The sequence below is a fragment of the Scleropages formosus genome, chromosome 21, assembly GCF_900964775.1.
Source record: "Scleropages formosus chromosome 21, fSclFor1.1, whole genome shotgun sequence".
Classification (NCBI taxonomy): Eukaryota; Metazoa; Chordata; class Actinopteri; order Osteoglossiformes; family Osteoglossidae; genus Scleropages; species Scleropages formosus.
Genome location: NC_041826.1, coordinates 5,969,752 through 5,988,873, shown reverse-complemented (window position 1 = coordinate 5,988,873; position 19,122 = coordinate 5,969,752). Strand labels below are relative to the sequence as shown.

At 45.7% G+C, this 19,122-nt stretch overlaps 1 protein-coding gene across 8 annotated transcripts in view; it reads right to left on the bottom strand.

The window, feature by feature from the left end:
• Window positions 1–19,122, bottom strand: part of LOC108924275 (tensin-like) — a 144,671-nt gene that overhangs the window by 7,854 nt on the left and 117,695 nt on the right. For 7 of the 8 annotated variants that reach the window (XM_018735530.2, XM_018735526.2, XM_018735528.2 and 4 more), the window contains 9 exons: window positions 15,085–16,701; window positions 9,172–9,356; window positions 8,900–9,038; window positions 5,982–6,077; window positions 3,900–4,068; window positions 2,269–3,026; window positions 2,078–2,164; window positions 1,465–1,593; window positions 567–662 (listed from right to left, as the gene is read on the bottom strand). In XM_018735530.2, the coding sequence (XP_018591046.1) occupies window positions 567–662; window positions 1,465–1,593; window positions 2,078–2,164; window positions 2,269–3,026; window positions 3,900–4,068; window positions 5,982–6,077; window positions 8,900–9,038; window positions 9,172–9,356; window positions 15,085–16,701 (3,276 nt within the window). The remainder of the gene's footprint in view (window positions 1–566; window positions 663–1,464; window positions 1,594–2,077; window positions 2,165–2,268; window positions 3,027–3,899; window positions 4,069–5,981; window positions 6,078–8,899; window positions 9,039–9,171; window positions 9,357–15,084; window positions 16,702–19,122) is intronic. The other variant, XM_018735529.2, reaches the window with a different exon arrangement.

The following is a 19,122-nucleotide window of genomic DNA, read 5'->3' as shown; positions in this document are numbered from 1 at the left end:
GCTTGTCTGAAGCGGCACTATACCTCATAACTGCAAATTCTGCTCTCTGCGACATTTAGTAACTCTTCTGACATAACTTACTGTAGCACACTTGAGCATACAGGTTGTCCCCGACTTACGATGGGGATGCATTCCACGAAACACATCGTAAGTCAAAAATATTGTAAGTCGGAAATGCATCTGATACACCTATTGTTGGAGTTACAATTATCTTGAGTTTCTCTTCAAGAGTAGTTGCCCTCTTTCTTCTTCCCACCAGTAGCAGGAGACACAGATGAGAGTTTGTGACATTATGCAGGCCCAAAACACAACGAAGATACAGGGGGGTATCTGTATAGTAACTGCATGGTAAGCTGGGAGATGCAGATTGCTGCCGTCGCCCAGCATTGCGAGAGTGTTTCGCACCGCATATCATTTGCCCGGGAAAAAGTCAAAATTCTAAATTTGAAGTACAGTTTCTACTGAATGTCTATCGCCAGCTCACCATCGTAAAGTCGAAAAATCGTAAGTCGAACCATCGTAAGTCGAGGAACATCTGTGCTTGAATATATGTGAAGGACACTGACCAAAGTAGGGTTCATTGGGGCATCCCTTCAGCTTCACTCCTTTGGGACTTGTCTCAATCAAGAAGTGTCGCACCAGCTCATTTGAGTTGTCGCCAGCTATGAGAAAGAAGAAACCAGCAGTCAGGAAACAAGACAGTAGAAACATTTGAGATGTGTATGTCACTTCATTTAGCAGGCACTTTTCTCCAAAGCAACTTCCAATGAACACTATGTAGTTATCAGCCCACACCTTATTCACCCAAGGTGACTTACACTACTTACGATGAGTTACTCATCCATACATCAGTGAAACACACCCTTTCTGTCACTCACACACTATGGGTGACTTAGAGTCATCAATCCACTTGAACAGCATGTCTTTTGGACTATGGGAGGAAACCAGGGCACCCGGAGGAAACCCACGCAGACACAGGGAGAGCACGCAAACTCCACACAGACTGAGCAGGAATCAAACCCACACCCTCTCACACCACCCAGGCACTGTGAGAGAGCAGCATTACTCGCTGTGAACCGGTGACACCAGCTACATGTAATTTAATAAAATAACAGGCTGCAGACTGGGCTTTGCCATTTTTACTGAGTGGGTTTTTTTGTGACATCATGTACTGCCATAAATATTTAGCCCCTGGATACAATGTGAATGCTAAATAAGTGCAGTTTATTTGAAATTCAAACCAAATGCTGTACAGTTTTAAAATGTATTTCAGAATTAACTAAATATTTCTCCACAGTTGTCTTTGCCTGAGGTGAATTCAGCTTAATTGCACTTTCAAAGTCCATTTCAATTTTCCTTAACATTATGTTGCCCGTGAGAGGGAAAATTGGAAGCTATTTTTGGCACCATAAACATTTGTGGAAACATGAATTAAAATTTTATTTTAAAAGGCCATTATGGTACCTTTCTTGTTCTGCTGCACTGATGGTGGGGGTGAAGCCACCTTCATAGCAAGCCCATAGGCCCCCCGGAAGGAGTGACTGTCTCGAATGACGAAGGTGCCAGGTTCTCGGTCCTTCAGCAGATTAATGGCTGTGAGAAGGAAGAACAATGTGAATGGGAGGAGAAATATAACAAACTAAAACTATAGATATACCATACCATAGAATCAGTACTAATAAACCTTCCGTGTACTTTATTGACAGCTTAATAGCAATTTAAGAGCATAAATACAAGCCATTTTGTATAGTTGGAAAGAATGTCCTAATCTTAAGACTTTTGTGACAGAAGCATTCTCAGTGAGATTGTATACAAAAGCATGCATTGGCCACAGCCCTAACTAGCATCAAATGGCAAATGGTGTAATGCGTGATGTCATTACCAACATGTGTTACTGTTTACTGATATCGCCATTACATATGATCTAATTCAGTTAAGGTTATAAACTGAAACAGATGACAGTTCTCTAAAAACTAACAAAAAACGGGACTGCTTAGGATACGCCTGGGCCAAAAAGGACTATCTAATCCTAGTTTCATCTGCCTTTACAAGCCTTATCACTCCAGTGAGGTCTCACCTTGTTCTCGAGAAATGTCTGGTTTGTACCAAAACTTGGAGGTGTCCTGGACAAACTTCACGTTGAGCCTGGTCTCCGGACTCCCATCTGTTTAAAACATAGTCAAGGCTGAAACAAGAACCAAAACGTCATGAACTAACACCCCCCCGGGCAACATGGTGTTGGCAAAATGTATCCTGACACTCACATACCATGCATGGAGTACTTGGAGAAGTCTGGCAAGGTGTGAGAAAAGCTGGTATTTGGTGTGCTGCCGCCACTGGACACAGGCGAGGACATCTTGCCATTGAGCGTGCCATAGGACAGGACACCGTTGGGCCGTTCCCCACTGGATGTGCGTTGCTTCTCTGGGAGCTGGGGCTGTGGGACAGGGCTGGACTGGTGCAAACCAGCTCCTTCCGGATATCCAGCAGGTGCAACAGGGAAGGAGGGTGTCGATGGTGGGTGGTGACCCGAAGAGCTGCTCTGTCTGGACAGCGTCCCATGTCGTCCATCTGGAGTGGTATAGCCACTATGCATAGGGTGCCGGTCCAAGCTGGGGCTGCTTGGGGTTGTTTGGGTGGCAGACGAGTGGTGGACCAGTACAGGGCTCCCAGTGCTCCCAGGCTCACCTCCATTGGCCATTGGTGCATGTCGACCCATGCCTGGGCTGCCTTGGTTGGCCATCCTGCGCTGCAGGGCAGGACTAGGGGGTGTGTTAGTGGCCACTGTGCGGCGCAGTGTACTGGGGCTTCCAGGTAGCGTATGGACACCCATGATGTTGACCTGGGCACCTTCTGTTTGGTAAGGATTGTAGTCAGGACCCATATAGCCACCTGTAATGGTGCCTGAGCCCTGGTACATGGGGTTTGGGGTGCGATGTGTATTTTCTGGGGCAGGAGCGCGAAAGTCCCCTGTAGGGTGAGTGGGAGTTCCTGTCCTAAAACTGCTGTCAGCCAACGGGTAGTTTCTGACAGGTGGGTAGAGAAGGCAGAGATCCATTAGTGAGAGATAAATACCGAAAGAAGTATGGGAATAAATTTCACATAAACCCTCAGTTCACTTGCAGGTGCATTTCTGCAAATGCAGTTAAAACACCCATTGAATCCTCATGTAAAAAGGAGATCGTATGGATTTGACCTAATCAGGTCCACACTAAAAATCCATTTAAATTACCACAAACAAGAAAGCGTACTTAATTTTGCTGCACCCTTCAAAAGATGAAGATTCAATGCTCTGTTTTTCAGCCATTTGTTGTACAGCATGTCTGCCTGGTTATGAAAATGTAAGACCAGTATTGTATATATCTCTAAATGGAAGAGCAGAACCAAATCCGGCTAAAAAAAACAAGGGTCTTTCTTTAAGCGACTAGGCTGGGTGCTGGGTGAAGTAGGGGGTTAAACCCTAAGGTATGTACAATGCAATAGTCTGGTCTTTGGAGACAGTCAAGTGTTTCAAAGCCAAAGTCACAGTACACAGTATAGGGGATTTGGATGTCGATGGAGGAAGAAATGGAGGATTTTCTTTTTAATCTTCTGAGGTATTTGTTTCATTTTGTCTAATAAAAAGGCTCTATATTAACAATGACACACAGCTGTGACACAAATCATATCTCACAGCATGTCAAGGAATGCAGTGAAAGCCCCCACATCCTGCAGTTTGATCAGAGCTGTTTTATTCATTAGAATCAAAAGCAAACCTAAATAGAATTCGGTACAAAATAATCAAATGTCAAAATGTATGAAAAAACTGTCGTTCACTGGTGAGTCTCATAAGTAACTGTGTGTCCAGACAATATCCAGTCATGTGGAAACCCTGACAGACACCCCCACCATATTCTTACCCATCAGTGCTGTGAATGGGGCTGCTGGAGGACAGAGGTGCACTGTAGGTGTGGTGGGGGGCCGTGTGCCTGGCAAGGTTTTCGCTGGTGTACCCAGGGGGTTCTCCTATTCCTCCTCCCCCTCCTGGTGCTGCGGTTCGGGCAACGGATTCCACATAGCTGCGGGGTTCTGAAAAGCGCACAGCCAGGCACGTTACTAGGGTGGACCAGATGGTGCCCTTGAATGGGTCCCACATTTGTGTCAATCACGCACACGAAAGGGACACAGCGAGAGAAGCAGCAGGAACAGGAGGCATGCAGGAGAGGTCATTTACAACTGAGAAAATTCCCCAAATTTTACAGCACTGCAGAAATTCATGTTTTGTGGACAAGTGCCTCATTGGGAACATCTGTTCTGACAGGCATTTAATAGACAGGGTAAACTCATTAGGTTTTCCAAAAGAGAAGGGTATTTAGAGTATTCAGGCATTAAGACTGTATAAAAACATAACAGCCAGCTTGACCACTGCAAAATAACTGCAATGGATTTTTAACAAAACACAAGGAATTAGGGGTTTAGGAATTTAAAATACCTCTGGTCATTGCAACTCATAGATGCAAAGGTATTCATTTCCCTTTGGAATGAGATCACACTTCATATGTGCTATCAAATTAAGAACGACACTTAGAAAGAAGTCACTAGACTCCTGACCACGCGATATGGATGATGTCTTAGAAAAGACCTTAATGTCACCCAGGTGGAATTTCTGGTCTGTTTATTTTAAAGCACTGGGTTGTTTTATCCACCATGTAGAACATCCTTACCCCAGCTCATAAAATTAATTGAACCCAACTGGTACCAGAGAAATTACTTCTTGGTTTGCCTATATGGAACATAACCTGCAGTTTATAACTGTTACAGGCACCCAGATGTGACAAAGATGTCTCCAAACAACTGTTTTATAGGACTCTAAATCCACAGAGAGGATGGGGATGACATGTGAGCCTTTGGAACTGCTCGCGGGTGGCTCGCTTTACAAGGTCCCCTGTAGAGACCCATAAAGACGCACAGCCCCATTTCATGCAGTAGAAGAATCAACAGAAAAGACATCTTTTCCTCAGACCACTGAATCATGGAAAAGACAGATGGAAAGAGAGGATGTAAAATGGGGTGTCAAAGGATGAGTGTCCAAAAGCGAGGCATTATAGGCAGGCAGGTGGGGCAAGAAGACTGTGAGGCTTTAAGAGGAAACTCCAAAATTTCCCTCTTGAAGGGTTACCAAGTCTACTGAGGTTTTATTTATGGCAGATGATTTTATTGTGGGGTAGACTTTGTGCTGGACCCAGCAGGCAATAGACTTACCTTCCTCAGCACCACCTGTGGGACTAATTTCTGATTCTGATAGCAAAGCCCAAGCAGAGGAGACATTGCAAAGGACGAAACGTGAAAGAGAAAAGAGAAGTAGCAGAAAAACAGTTGAAGGAGGAACACGGCATTGAGGGAGATTAAGACAACAGCAGGGAGACAAAGGAGTCTGCTTATTTGTACAGCTAACATCTCACATATGCATGGCACATGTGTCAACAGTGTCCTGTAACTCTTAATTCCTATCAAAACAGTCCTGGCTTTAGTGCAAAAAAGTTGCATTTTCATTTAGTGTCTGCCAGCTAGTTAAACAATTTTTTATTGGGCAAGTGATTCAAGAGCGGAAAAAGAAAAACTTGTTTCTAAGAGTAGCTTGAACTTGTGAGCCTTATATAAGCCTTGCTTCTCCTCTGGGCTATGAAACACAAATAGAGCACTAGTACTTGCACTCAAATGAAGGGAGATCATAAATCAAACTCTTTCATATATTTAAACAGCTGGATGCTTTGGTGACAGAAACCTAGAGCACCCACAAAAAATTATTCTACTCAGTTTGCACCGCACTTATGAGCTCATTGTATCATACAGCAATGTAGGACAACTCATTAAATTAAAATGCAAAAGTAGTGTCATGTAGAGTTGGAAGACTCAAGTTTCTCCATTTTAACAGGGTATGTTGTCATAGGTATTAATAACACATCACGACAGCACCCACCATCTCGAAACACGCTACTGACCTGATCCACTGTGGTGCATCAGGATGTCAGCTGGGTTGTGGGGCTTTAGACCCAGGGCAGATAGAGGTGTCTTGGCCAAACCAGGAGGGGAGCGGCCTAGGAAGGAGGAATAGGGGACAGAGCAGAAGTCATTTTTAGCACATAACACCTTTGGTCTTAACAGCATGACACCTCTGTGAGTCTTCACATTCACATGGGAAAACACAGTCACTTACATATTCTACTCAAAAAAAGTAGAAGTACAATATGCCACAAGTGACAACACACAGATGCTTAGCTGGTAAAACTATCCACATAAAAACAGTAGAACAATGAAATCTGTGATCAACAGCATTAACACAAGAAGACACTGGAGGTACACATAGCAGACAGTACAGTAGAATGATCAACACCAATAACACAAGGACACAATGAACATACAAAGGTGTCAGCCAGTAGCTCATGCTCATTGCTCAGGACATGCAAGGATTTTTTCCCCTGGATTTTGTACTCTCCCTATCCTGTAGGCAACAGACCGCACACTCGTACCATGCAGAACAACGAAACCTACCCCTTAGAACTTCTGGAAGGGTGGTCAACACATAGATAGGTCTCAAAGTCAGGTTGCCAAAAAACATGCTAACAGCTTGATAAACATGTTTGAAACAAATGGTTGCAAGCAAAAAGAAACCATGAGTTGGAAATCAATGTGAAGGAGATTAATACAGGATGTGTATTTGTGTGTTGAAAGGCCTGGTTTTTCATGTCATGCTACAGAACATGGAAAGAGCAGGAATGAACAATGGATGTGGAGTGTCTGAGTTAGAAGCAGGAGAGTTTTCCACCTGCACTCCTGCATGCTGAAGCAAGCAGAGTGAAGTGGGCATGGTTACTTGCGTGCCAAGGCGAGTTTCGGGGTGCCGTTACTGGGACACAGTTGCACTATGGCGTGCATCCTCCACTTACCAAAGAATCCTATTCAATTCTTTGTTATGCAGCCTAAATGTCTCGCAAGAAGTGGGAACTGAGATGGGGTGGGGAGGGTTGGGGTCGGCGGGGCATTTAGGGCTGCTCTACAGACTCCCACAGTTCACTGCAGGAGGAGGGAGCCGTGATGATGTCACTTTAATGGGGCTGTCATGGCACTCTGCCTTCTGGGTGCAAGACTTCATGGAAAGGAGGGCCCCTTTCACCCTCCCGTTTCCAAGGGAACATTAGCTGGGAAAGCCACACCTTGGCACTTGCACAGAAAGTACAGCATTAGAAATAGTTCGACCTACAATGATCTTCCCTATTATCATTTTAGCATTAGGCATATTGCTTATAATACGTTAACGTGGGCACAAGTATTTTTTGCTCTCTTGCACACTCAGCTGTTACCATATGCCGCATAATACCGTAATATTTATATATAGTTTTTGATGACATCTTCCTCCACTATTTTTTCTTCATAGAATTTTCTTGTGTATGTGTTCTCGGAGCAGTTACCGCCATCATGTGTAATGAATAAATGTAACAATTAAGCATTTATAAGCAGCAATTCTAGGAGACACTGCTCGAACACAAAGGTTCCCGCAGTGGAGAGAAACACAATAGATAAAATTTCAGCGACTGAAAACTTTTGATGTAACAGATTCATCATATTTGTCCTGCAAAAATTGTGCACATAAATTAAAAGTACTTTAAGTGCCTTGAGTAAATACAATTTGGGCAAGAGCATGCCCTAGATTCACTGGGGTCTCCAGTGACCCAAGACAACAGCATTTCAACACCTTTAAGACTTTTACGAGGCATTTTGTATTGCGGTGGGAAGGCGTGGAGCTGAGTTCAGGGTGAGGTAACGACTATGTATAATCAGAAAAGGACACATGAAATAAGTGACCTGCATTTTCTTATTGAATGGCATTTGGTGAGATTAACACCCCGCAAAGGAATGACTGCCCTATGGATCTGGAGGAAGCAGGAGGTGACAGGGACCCAACATATCCAAAGGCAGAGAAATGTCTATGAGCCAACACATGCCCTGTGTGAGACAATGAGCACTCTGCCATTACAAGGGTATAATTTCTACCAATTATGCTTCATGCCCTATTCAACACTAAAGAGCCAGTATTGCGTTTCTCTGGTATCCCTCCAAAGCTAATGAATCACACAGTACCTGAGCAAGGTGTGATATTACAGCTGCTGGGCGATAAACTACTTGCTTTAATCGTTTCCATTATCCAATGAACTGTGGTCTACGTATTTCTTGTCATCATATGCTGATTGCAGAATATACATGTTAACTGGACATGGAATATTATTTCACAATACCTGCTTAACTGTAATTTTGGCTTTGGTGTTGGCTCACACACCCCTAATAATTTGCAGAGAAAGCCACAAAAGAAGTCAAGAACAGAAAGCCCATCACCAGTTCAGGAGTTAACTCTCGGCAGCAAAAATCAAAACAAAACTGCTAAAGTACTGTAACTACAAACATGTCCGCTGTTCGAAACTCATGTTCCGACCTACACTGTGGACACACAGCTGAAATGACTCGCTTTCTACCGTACCCAGCTGCCAGTTCAAATGAGCAATCCAACTGTTTAGACTATTCTTATAAGCAGTTATTTTCCTAAACAGTACATAGGTGGAATGAACAATTTTGGGTGAATTCCAATTCACCGTAAGAGAGATCAAATTAACATTAAAAAAAAAACATTAATGCTCCATCACAAAAATATGACTGCGGTGGATTTTTGAAACGTGCTACACATAAAATACAGGTATTGCTTTGACACAAACAACACACGCTTTGCTACAGAAACCTTAAATGCTAAAACTAAATGAAGAATAACGCAGTGACTTATTTATGACAGTACATTATATTTTAGACACAGCTAAACCTAGATGGGAAACAGCATCACAGCACCCTCTTCCTGCAGGAGGTGAGAACTTACACAGGTTGAGGTAAGGGGTTTGTGGTGACACAGGGAAGGCAGGGGTCTGGGGAAAGGCCTCACCACCAGCACTGCCTGTTGGGCTCACTGGGGAGCCATCCATCTCCTCGAAGGCCTCTCTGTAACTGTGTACATTTCCCTGGCGGAAGAGAAAACAACAAGCATGCATAGACAAGCACAGAGTTACTCACATTCATACTGCACTGATGGAATGATCCGGAAAGTATTAAGATTTGTTGGGAACGGAACTAGGCTGAGACAGCCTTCCTTACCTCCTTGGGTCGTCCTCCTGGGTTGAGGGCGATGGTATTGACAAACTCTGGGGAGACGCAGCGCACCGGGGAGCAGACTGAGACATCCTGGGTGGGCCCTCCATCCTGGTACTGGCCCTCACTGGTGGTGCGACGCCTTGTGGGAACTGCAGCTTCATCCGGTGATGTGGCATGGGTACGGACCCCTGCCAAAGCAACACACAGAGGTGGTTGAAACTGACACAGGTATTTTACTGCACTCCAGACACACACCCTTAATCATGCTGAAAAGCAATGATCCACATAGGTCATGGGCAGCAGCACATTGAGCTGTACCACCTGGAGGATGTTCATGACTGCACTCATTGACATGCAAAGGAGTCAATGAGACAGAGGGAGACAAATTCAAAGACAGATTTGAAATTTGCTGTGCCACCATGCCACATTGAATATAATAACTATAATATAATTATTCCACCATGAGGCTGTCACTCTGACATGGTGTTGGAGCATGTGTGCCTTTATAAACCTCAGAGCTATATGTTCTTGTTAAACAGGTCTGGGATGAAATGCTACACAAAGAAAGGTCCCTAAAGTCTCCCATGAGTATGCATAAAACAACAAAGTGTAACCTTCCCAGATGAGGTAACTAGGAACAACTCCTGGAACCAGGCCTGGAAATGGCATTCTCTGGCGATCATCTGGTAGCTGAGCAATAGGAAAGCTGTTGCAGCAGGTAGAAAAGTGCTGGCTAGATAAGGTTGATAATATGGCTGCAAGTTGCAGAAAAGAGAACTAGGCCCAAACAGCTGTTCAGAATATTCAGCCTTCTTGAAGAAGTTTGGCAACGTACTTCAGAGGGTAACGCCTACTGACTCTAATATCCATGCAATTTTTTTTCCTGGCCATGGAACAGTGGACAGCTCTTCTCCTCGTCCATGGGGACATGTGAATAAGCTAACCCAATGGACACGTGTTTAGTTGAATTGGTAATGGCATAAGACCATATATCCTGGTATTTACTACAGGAGGCACTGCAGGAATATCAACTCTTGTACCTGGGCCTGGAATTGTGTACCTTCAGATCCCTGAGTGAGCGCAACATGAGTTGTGTCCATATTCTTGGTGTTAAGTCAAAAACGTCTGTACGAGTGTCTCTGCCAAAATTGTGTATTGTCTCCACTGCTGCTTGTGCTTTTCATGGGCATGACCAAGGTAGGATTGAAGCTTAGGAGGATGCCCATTTGGGGGAAACGAAGGATGTCATCTCTGCTGTTTGCACAATTGTTGTCCTTTTTCCCCGTCATTTCACTGCATGCTTTTTTGCACTCAAGTGGTTTGGCGCTTTATTTAAAGCAGCTGGGAAGAAAATCAACACGTCCAACACTGAGGTTATGGCCCACTCCTGGAAAAGTATGGGTTGCTCTCTCCAGGTGAGGTGGAACAACTGCCTCTAAAAGAGGAGTTCAAATATTTCAAGATCTTGTTCACAAGTGATTGAAAAGAAAAACAGGAGGTTGAAAGGCAGATTGGTGCAGCACCAGCAGTTCTGCCAGTCAAGCGGGAGCTGAGTCTTTGGACACACCGTTTCGTTGACCACTCAATCTACACCCCAAACCTATTAGCTGGTCATGAGATTTGGGTTATGACCAAAAGAAAAAAATAATGGATGCATGTGGCCAAAATCTGGTTTCTCCACAGGACTGCTGAGTTAACTCTCCATGACAATGTCTGTAGCTTCAGAGTAGAGTCAGGAACTCTGGAACAAGATGAGTCTGCTGGGGTGGCTCAGGTAGGGAGCTGTAGCTGTGCTAGATACATACCAATGGGAGCGAAAGGAGGGGAGAGCCCAGGACAGACTTGGTATACTACTAAGACATTAAACCTTCTTCCCTCAGAAGAAGCTGCAGTCTGTTGCTGGAGAAAACAAGGTTTTGATCTGCCTGCTCAGCCTGTTGCCACCCCAAAGCTTTTCAGGATAAACAGACGAAACTGACTAATATAATTAATAGTGATAAAACTGAAGTAATATCCAATTACCGTGCCAAATGAAAAATATGAATGAGAGACAAACCCAGAAATACTGACACATAAACATCCACATTCTAAACAAATCCAATGCAGACCCACCCAAACATGGGAAAATACTGGATCATCAGGATGAGAGTGCACATGGGCTTGGAAACTGCACAACAGCATGCACAAAATACTTGAAAAAACCCCAGACCTCTGGCAAGGGTGTTTGCCTGCAGGCACACGCTATGTAGCGTCAGCCTCTGATGCAGAGCTGCGGTGGGCATGAGGGCACGGGGCCCATTGATGGACAGTGAAACAATAGAGCACCACATGTTCCCACAGGCACTAAGAGCACAGTGGTTTTGCACAGAACTGTGAAATGTGATGACGGTTAAGTATATTCTTTTAGTGGATACTTGCATTTAAAACAAGCAATTGCTGGACATAATATAGTGTGAGTAGTCAAACACCATCTATGTAAATGTGATTGAATCTGTCACTGATCATGCTGCAAGAGAAATGCTGATATGCGTTAAAGGATGTGAACACAAATGTTTCCGACCTCTCAAGCAAACAAAGACCTTGAAAACCTTATCATCCACAACACTCCCAAGCCACGAAACACACACACCAGATGTTCAGAAGCAGCACCGATTTACAGCTGTGAATGTCAACACTAGACCCTGTTACCATGGTGACACGGCACAGCTAATAGTCTCCAGCTGGGGCAGCAGGGAATCCCAGGACCACTTTTCTTTTTCCCCACACACACTTAATACTAAAACCAGAAACAGGAGATAACAGAGAGACAGAACGGAATTCCTGCTCCAGTTTGTAAGAAAGATTACCGAGAAGACCCAGCACAGATTCCCTCTTATCATCATCCAATTAGATTCCATATAAAAAGTAACTGAGAACTTTTACTAAAAAAAAAAAATGTTATAGGGTCGGTGATCTGAACATGTGCTTTTTCATGGGGGACCATGTGGGTGCTGCCATTGACTCTCCTGTGCAGATTTACTGTGCACATGTCAGGCTGCCAGAAAAGGCCACAGGACTCCATTCTCTTCCAGATTTGTGGACAGTAAAACACAGGATATTTACTTACAGCAGACACCCTGTACTGCACTTGTAAGAACACCACAGTCCATTCAAACATCACCGCATCACTGCAAGAACATTGCAATTTGGTTACAGGTCAGCAGGGGTGGCTTACCAGTCTCCGTTGGTGGAGCACGGGTGCGTGGAGCTGAACCACACAGCACACACAGACAGCCCTTTTTCTCGTTCTCACTCTGCCTTTTCTCCTGTTCCCACCCAACCTCCAAACTTTGAAAACGAAGCGCTCGGAAACCTTTACTGTCCTTGGGCTAATACAAGGCGGCTCATTTAGGGCTTCTCGGTACTGCAAGGGAGCGCAGAAAATGAGCACAGAAACCAGCCTGAAGCAAGGCAGGGCTTAATATTCTCCAAAGCCTCATGAAGTTCAAACCCCTGTTGTGCCTGTTTTTTAGGACAGCTGTGGTTCTTAAAAAGACCGAAAATGTCTTATGTAATACCTACCTCAATTCTTCCTACAAAAAGTCTCCAACTACTACGGGAATCAATTTCAAACTTGTTCTAAAAGAACCGTACGGGGTGCATAACGTATTGACGAGGAAATGAGCGCTGGTTTGGAACTAAACTATAATCTCCGCTCAGGTCGCATGTCTACTATGAGAGAGAGGACAGAGGCATAACGGGTGAGGCAAAGTAAGGAGGGAGAGAATACCAATAGAGGTGGGCGAGAAAGCGAGTTATTTTTTGAACTGGGGGGATAAAGGCGGACAGGGAAAGAGATGAGGAAAGAGAACAAACCAGAGAAGGAATGGGAGCGATGACGGTCAGGCTGCGTGGACATGCTTTCGCTGATGCCCCTGATGCGGGCGTTGTACTCTGGAACAGGGGGGTGAGGGTGGTACAGCAGCAGGAAGTGAGGGGCCATGGGAGTCAGGAGGATGAGGAAGAAGCAGAGGATGAGGGACAGGGCGGGTGGGAGACAGCAGTGTTGCAAAGGGCCATCCCCAGTGAGGGAGAAATGGTGGACAGGACAACAGAAAGAAACACACACGGAGAGAAACATTAGGTTGTTATTTGCTGTTAAAATCTTATAGATCACTTCCTGTTCTATGCTCTGCCACCATGTCTGAGAGGAACTGAGTGACCAGTTTGCCTGAAACAGATCACTCTAAACTGTCCATGGTGTGCATGTGTGTGCTATGTTACTTTGGTCTATAAACGGGTGACTGATTATAAGGAGTTTAGCGCAGTGTATCTATCATTTTAAGTCATCTTGGATATAGGTGTCAGCTAAAAACTACATTGTCGGTTTGGAGAAAAACGTCTGCTAAATGAGTAATGGCACAACGAGGAACCAACAACACCACGCACTTAACGCTTCAAGTGTCTCCTCGACTAGTGGATGTTCATACTGTCTGTTACGTGCGTCTCCGCCAGGAGCGCGCTAAGACTTCGCTGGTGCATCCAAACATCACCCCAACTACCAAAGAGGATCACATGCTCACGTTATCGCGCATGGAGGGGTGTTAACTCTCCGTAACAAGCACGTCAAATCGGCAAACAGGATGCGTGAACAGCACTGTTTATCTGTCATCGCAAAGCTTTTGCTGACATACCACAGCGGGCAAGCAATTGTGTTCTCCCAGCATCTCTCAATGTTAAAACAGCCCCTCGCAGCATCACCCTTTGCATACACACCATTTCACGCATGCGGTCAATTGTCTTAATTTCTACAGATGAGCTTTAGTCTCAGATCATCAATTAAATGGGAGTACTTAAACACGAAGAGCGTGTGCAAGTGGTCTTTTTCTAGCATGTCTTCCTGAAAACCGACCTTAAACTATATTTCTATAATTTCCTTGGATTACCACTAGGCGGCAACCATGAGTGCAGTCTTTGTGTCCGTGGAAGATGGGTAATGTGAGGCTGTTCTTACACTTTAGTCCCACATTTCACATTGGCACATTCACACTGGTTAATTCTTCCCCCAAGACAGTGCACACTGGGCTTTTACGTTGTGAAGGACTAATTGTGATGACAGGTGGAAGGCTGGGTCAAACAGCTAGTCTAGCACTGAGACGACCGCCACCACGAACCCAGCAGGGACCAGATTTGGAGCTCTTGAATACAGCACACTGTTGAACAATGCCTTCATTGTAACCAGGGTGCTGTTGTATCTGCGCCAACAGAGCAATGCAGAATGCAGCACATTGTGCCATAAAATTCCACATCTGCCTATAAACGTCCCAGAGACCAAAATCCGGGAAATCCAGACCTCTCCTCTATGGGAAGGCATAATTTAAGACAAATTCTAAAGGCTTTGTGTGCGGTAGCTTCTGTTAGTTTCCCAGATTTTCATAAAGGGATTTTGGGAGGGAAAATTTCAGGATACTAAATCCATCTGCACAACTTGTGTTTTTACTGACTATCTTTGACCGGATCATGGGTAAGTTAATGTGTACTCATGAATTCCAAGCCAGATTCTGCCTTGGCTAAACTGTACTGTTTGTTTGCACGTTCCGCTTCACTGTTTTGTTTAAGACAAGCCGTTCATATCTGGTGCACCAAAGGGCTCTAAGCATGGGAAACAATTTGCCTGACGTAAAAAGAATGTGAATTATTGCGTGGTATAATTTGCCTTTCAAGTGGAACCACACCTGTCACAGAATTAATAACCAAAGTAAGCCTTACAGATATGGAAAAGTGCATGACAGAGTCAAATTAATAACCCCAGAAGCCAGCTGAATGTTTATATACAGGCATTAACAGCAAACACTGCAGGCAAGGGTAACAAAGCAGTAAAAGTAATCAAAAGGTCACCCCCGTGTAAGCAGCATGTCAACAGAACTAGAGTCTTACCGGCTACACGGTGAGCCACCAGGCCCTCCAGGTTGTACTTCTCTTCCTCTGGCTCCACTTCTTTGGCAGGGACAAGGTTAGGCAGGGGAGAGGACGTGGCATTGTAGCGTCCCTGAATCCCTGGGTAGGAGGAAGAGTCGGGGGCCTCTGGGGAGTAGGATACACTACTGTTTGGGTATGTGTTAAGAGGCCTTAGCTGTAGCTGCCCGAAGCTGGAAGAGGGCTCACTGGAGTAGGCCGGAATATTGGGACTTGTCAGTGGGACAGGTACAGGCTTGGGCTGCCCATAGCTAAGAGATCCTGGTGGCTCTGCTGGGTAGGCTGGGGTGGACTGGTAGATGGCAGTGGGCCTCTGGGAGCTGAACACAGTAGGTGGCTCTGTAGGGGTGGCCTGCACGGGTGACATGCGTGGGTGGAGAGGGGAGGACCTCTGGGGTACCTGGCCAAAGCTGGTGGAGGGGCCAGATGGGCAGCTGTGCAGGATGGAGTCAGCCTGGTATGATGGCCTGATGACAGACTGTGCCAGAGAGGGCTGAGTGGTGACAACAGTGCCATCACCTGGGGCCAGAGGGGCACTGTAGGACTTGGGAATTTGCGTGAGTGCCGGGTCCAGGTCTAGCATGAGCATGTTGAGGGCCTCGATGGACTGCTCAATCTCACGCTGGGAAGCCATGTTAGGGAACTCAGGCAGACTGTTGGTCTGCATTCCAGGGCAGAAACGGGCACCATCCACCATTGGCTCCTCAGGTACACCATACTGCTGCCACACATTGAGACCCCTTTGCACCGCCTCCCGGCTGCTGGTGCTGCGGGTGGGTGCCAGGGGCATTAGCTTTGGGCCTGGCTCTGCAGCTGGAGTGGCACCAAAGGACTGAGAGCGATAGATGCCACCATTGTGGGTACCATGCCCAGTATGGGTTGAACTGGGGTCTGCAATGCGCTCCTGTGCAGAGGAGGAACTACGCATGGTGTGCATTGGCACCTCCGGGGCCTTGCTGGGGAGGCCCCGCTCCAAGTATGGGCCATCCTGCCCGTTGACGACCATTTCGGGTTGATAGTAAAGCTCAGCGGGAGTGGCCCTGCCCTCAAATGAGGAGAGCGTGCCCAGGCTGTCCACACTGTTGGCTTCTTGGCTGTTGGGTAATTCGTCGTCTAGGATGTCTGTCTCCCTCTCTACACTGTTTTGCCCGTTCACATGGACCTGAGCAGGCACCAGGTGACGTACTCCTCCCCCTGCTCCTCCTCCCCCTCCACCAGTGGAAGTTGTCGCGGCCAGGTAGCCCCCTTGGCGGTGCATGGGGGTCTCCAAACCACTGAGCAGCTGGTCAAGCCCTTTCTTCTCCTCAGGGCTCAGTGACTGCGCAGAAGGCTGGCTCACCTGGGTCGGCTGTTGTGTCGGCTCATCTGTACGGTCAGTCTTAATGGAGGCAGTGGAGTTCCCTGAGTCACTGCTCACAGAGAGGGCATGGTCAACAGCAGGGAGGGTGTGATCGACAGCAGTGAGGGTGTGGTCAGCAGCAGGGAGACCGTTGGCAGTGACACCTCCTTCAATTGACTCTTTTTTGCGAACCTTAGCGTAGAGACTTCCGTCAAGAGGACCTTGAGTGTGAACGACGTCTGAAACACCAGAAAGAGAGGACATTTCAGTGTAAGACCTTGCTTTCTCAGCTTTAATGACTGTACCATGCACAACAGTACCATTTTCACACACTGGTAAAATCAACAAATTGAAAGTGCCACAACATTAAAATAAAAAATTCAGACACAACCACAGAAGCCTAGTTTGTAATACTTCAACCCAAGGCATTAATTATAAACACCTGACTGTTGATCCCCTCACACTGATCAAACAGAAAGGACAGGGGAGTTGGCCAGCTCACTCTTTCTCAAAGTACAAGTAAAGAATGGAAAATGAGCTGTGAAAGCAACCACACAAGGAGAGTGCCCTGCCAGTCCAGACCAGATGGAATCCTGGTAACAGTCTCAAATCAGTATGTGGTTCGTGCTTGGTGTCCTAAGCCAGAGTTCCCTAACTTTTCCAGGTTTGCTGCTGCATTATGAGAGATACACCATATAGAGAAGTTCAATCTGGTTTATTACACAACTGTGAATAAATTTTCTTGGAGGACTCGGAAAACTTTTTTTTTTTTGTGACAAAGGACAAAAATAAAAATACATTGTTTGTATAAAATTTCTTACTGATGTGTTAGTCCACCTGTGCATTACATACATGTGGCACAATTATATGTCATATATGTTGGTTGGTAATAGACAACGTACCAGCAAGCTCTGCATCTGCTCTGAAAAATTATTTGTAAAAGAGTATTCCCACCAAACTCATTATGAGTTCAACCACTCTGAGTGCTTCTTTGGCCCTCTCAACAACCACCAGTTCCCATCCATACCCCCACGCCCACATGGCCTCACAGACCAAACCCACGGCAAATCCTCTGGGCACCAGCCAGCCCACGAGGCCAATGAGATCTCATCAGGAAAAGCTGCGATTGGCCATGCCAGGGGATTGAGTCAGCCATGGAAAAGTGGCCTCCACAGTAAAGGTCTAAGGCATTTCCTGCCTCCTTCAAAAGCTCAACGTTTCCTATACACACACATACTCACACATACACAAACCTTCTTATGGTCCCAGTGCTATGCTACTGGTCAGCCTTCTTGGCCACAGTGTTTACAGCACCCGTACCCTGACAACATTCTCATTGTACCCTCGTGGTTGGGCTCTGTCACAGCTCATTAACCAAAAGAGCTGCAACGGTTCGCTGGCCCCTCTCTCCTCAGTGACCCCAAACCACTGATACACTGCCTTGTTTTCAGGGGCCCCGGCCTTTGGCGAGAAGCTGTCACGTTGGACCCGGGCAATCTGCATGTGAGACACAACTTTTTATCCATACAGTGGGCGTGCCCAGGGTGCCGGCTCTCTCGAAGGACAGCTGTGCTTCACGTGTAGTTGAACTGAGCCTGGAAAATATCGCTGGCCAGCCCTGCAGCCAACAACAGACTTCCTAAGCAATACTCTCTTGCTGCCAGAGGAGCAAGAATGCAAAGAAAAGGTCACTTGTTCGAGACCCAAAGGGTTAGGCATTTTCTCCCAGGCTTTGCTGTAGCTAAGACATTAAATAGAGCTTTGACTCTGGATGAAAAGTAGGATGAACTCTGCTTCAGTTAGGTCCTCTGCCACAAGAAAGAGCCTAACGGTATCCCCGAAGGCATGAGAATGGCTTTTTCAACACTGCTCCCCAGCATCCCAAAACACATCCCTTGGAAGTGCCTAAGCTGTGAGTACTTGACTATGTGACAGTGTGGCTAGCCATGATCCCAGGCAGCACTCAGTAGTCCAATGATGAGATACCAGCGGCAAGTCACGGTCAGACCATTAGAAAACTTGCCCTCACAATGCTAGGATATAACTAACGCAAAGCTTGCTTTGATTTCTGATTTTAGGTGCTTCAGGCTAAAGCATTACTAGTACAGGCATTGTAGTGCCCACTTTTATGGTAAAATGTACTGGAAATGCACTCTTGTCAACATGCTAATACATTAGTGCACCGTATTTGGCTTTTCCTCATTCACACAAAGATCCACATTGTTAGCTTTTCATTAGCACTTGACAACACAACGTGCCTCAAAACATGTTGATTTGCTTTGATTATCTATGTATTCCGGGCATTCTAGTTGCAGTGTAATGAATCAGGTACCACCAGCTGATGCAGGATAAGTTGTTTCTAACTTTAGAAGTGCACGGCGTGAATGCATCCCTTGTTTTAAATGTCGAGCGCATTAGCACCATCTGCCTAATTCAGGTTTGTATGACATGTTACGTTATCTTTATGTTTAACAGGTATGTGCATACAGACTTTAATAGCTTCCAGGCTTGCTTTTTCTACAGCGCAAAAACTTCTGAAAGAAATATCTCTGTCAACAACAGAATACTTGCTTACAGAAGGACAGAAATCCCTCACTCCATCTTATGCTTCCACCTTGACAAAGCCCAAGGTTGCTTCACTTACTGCCATCCACTTCACT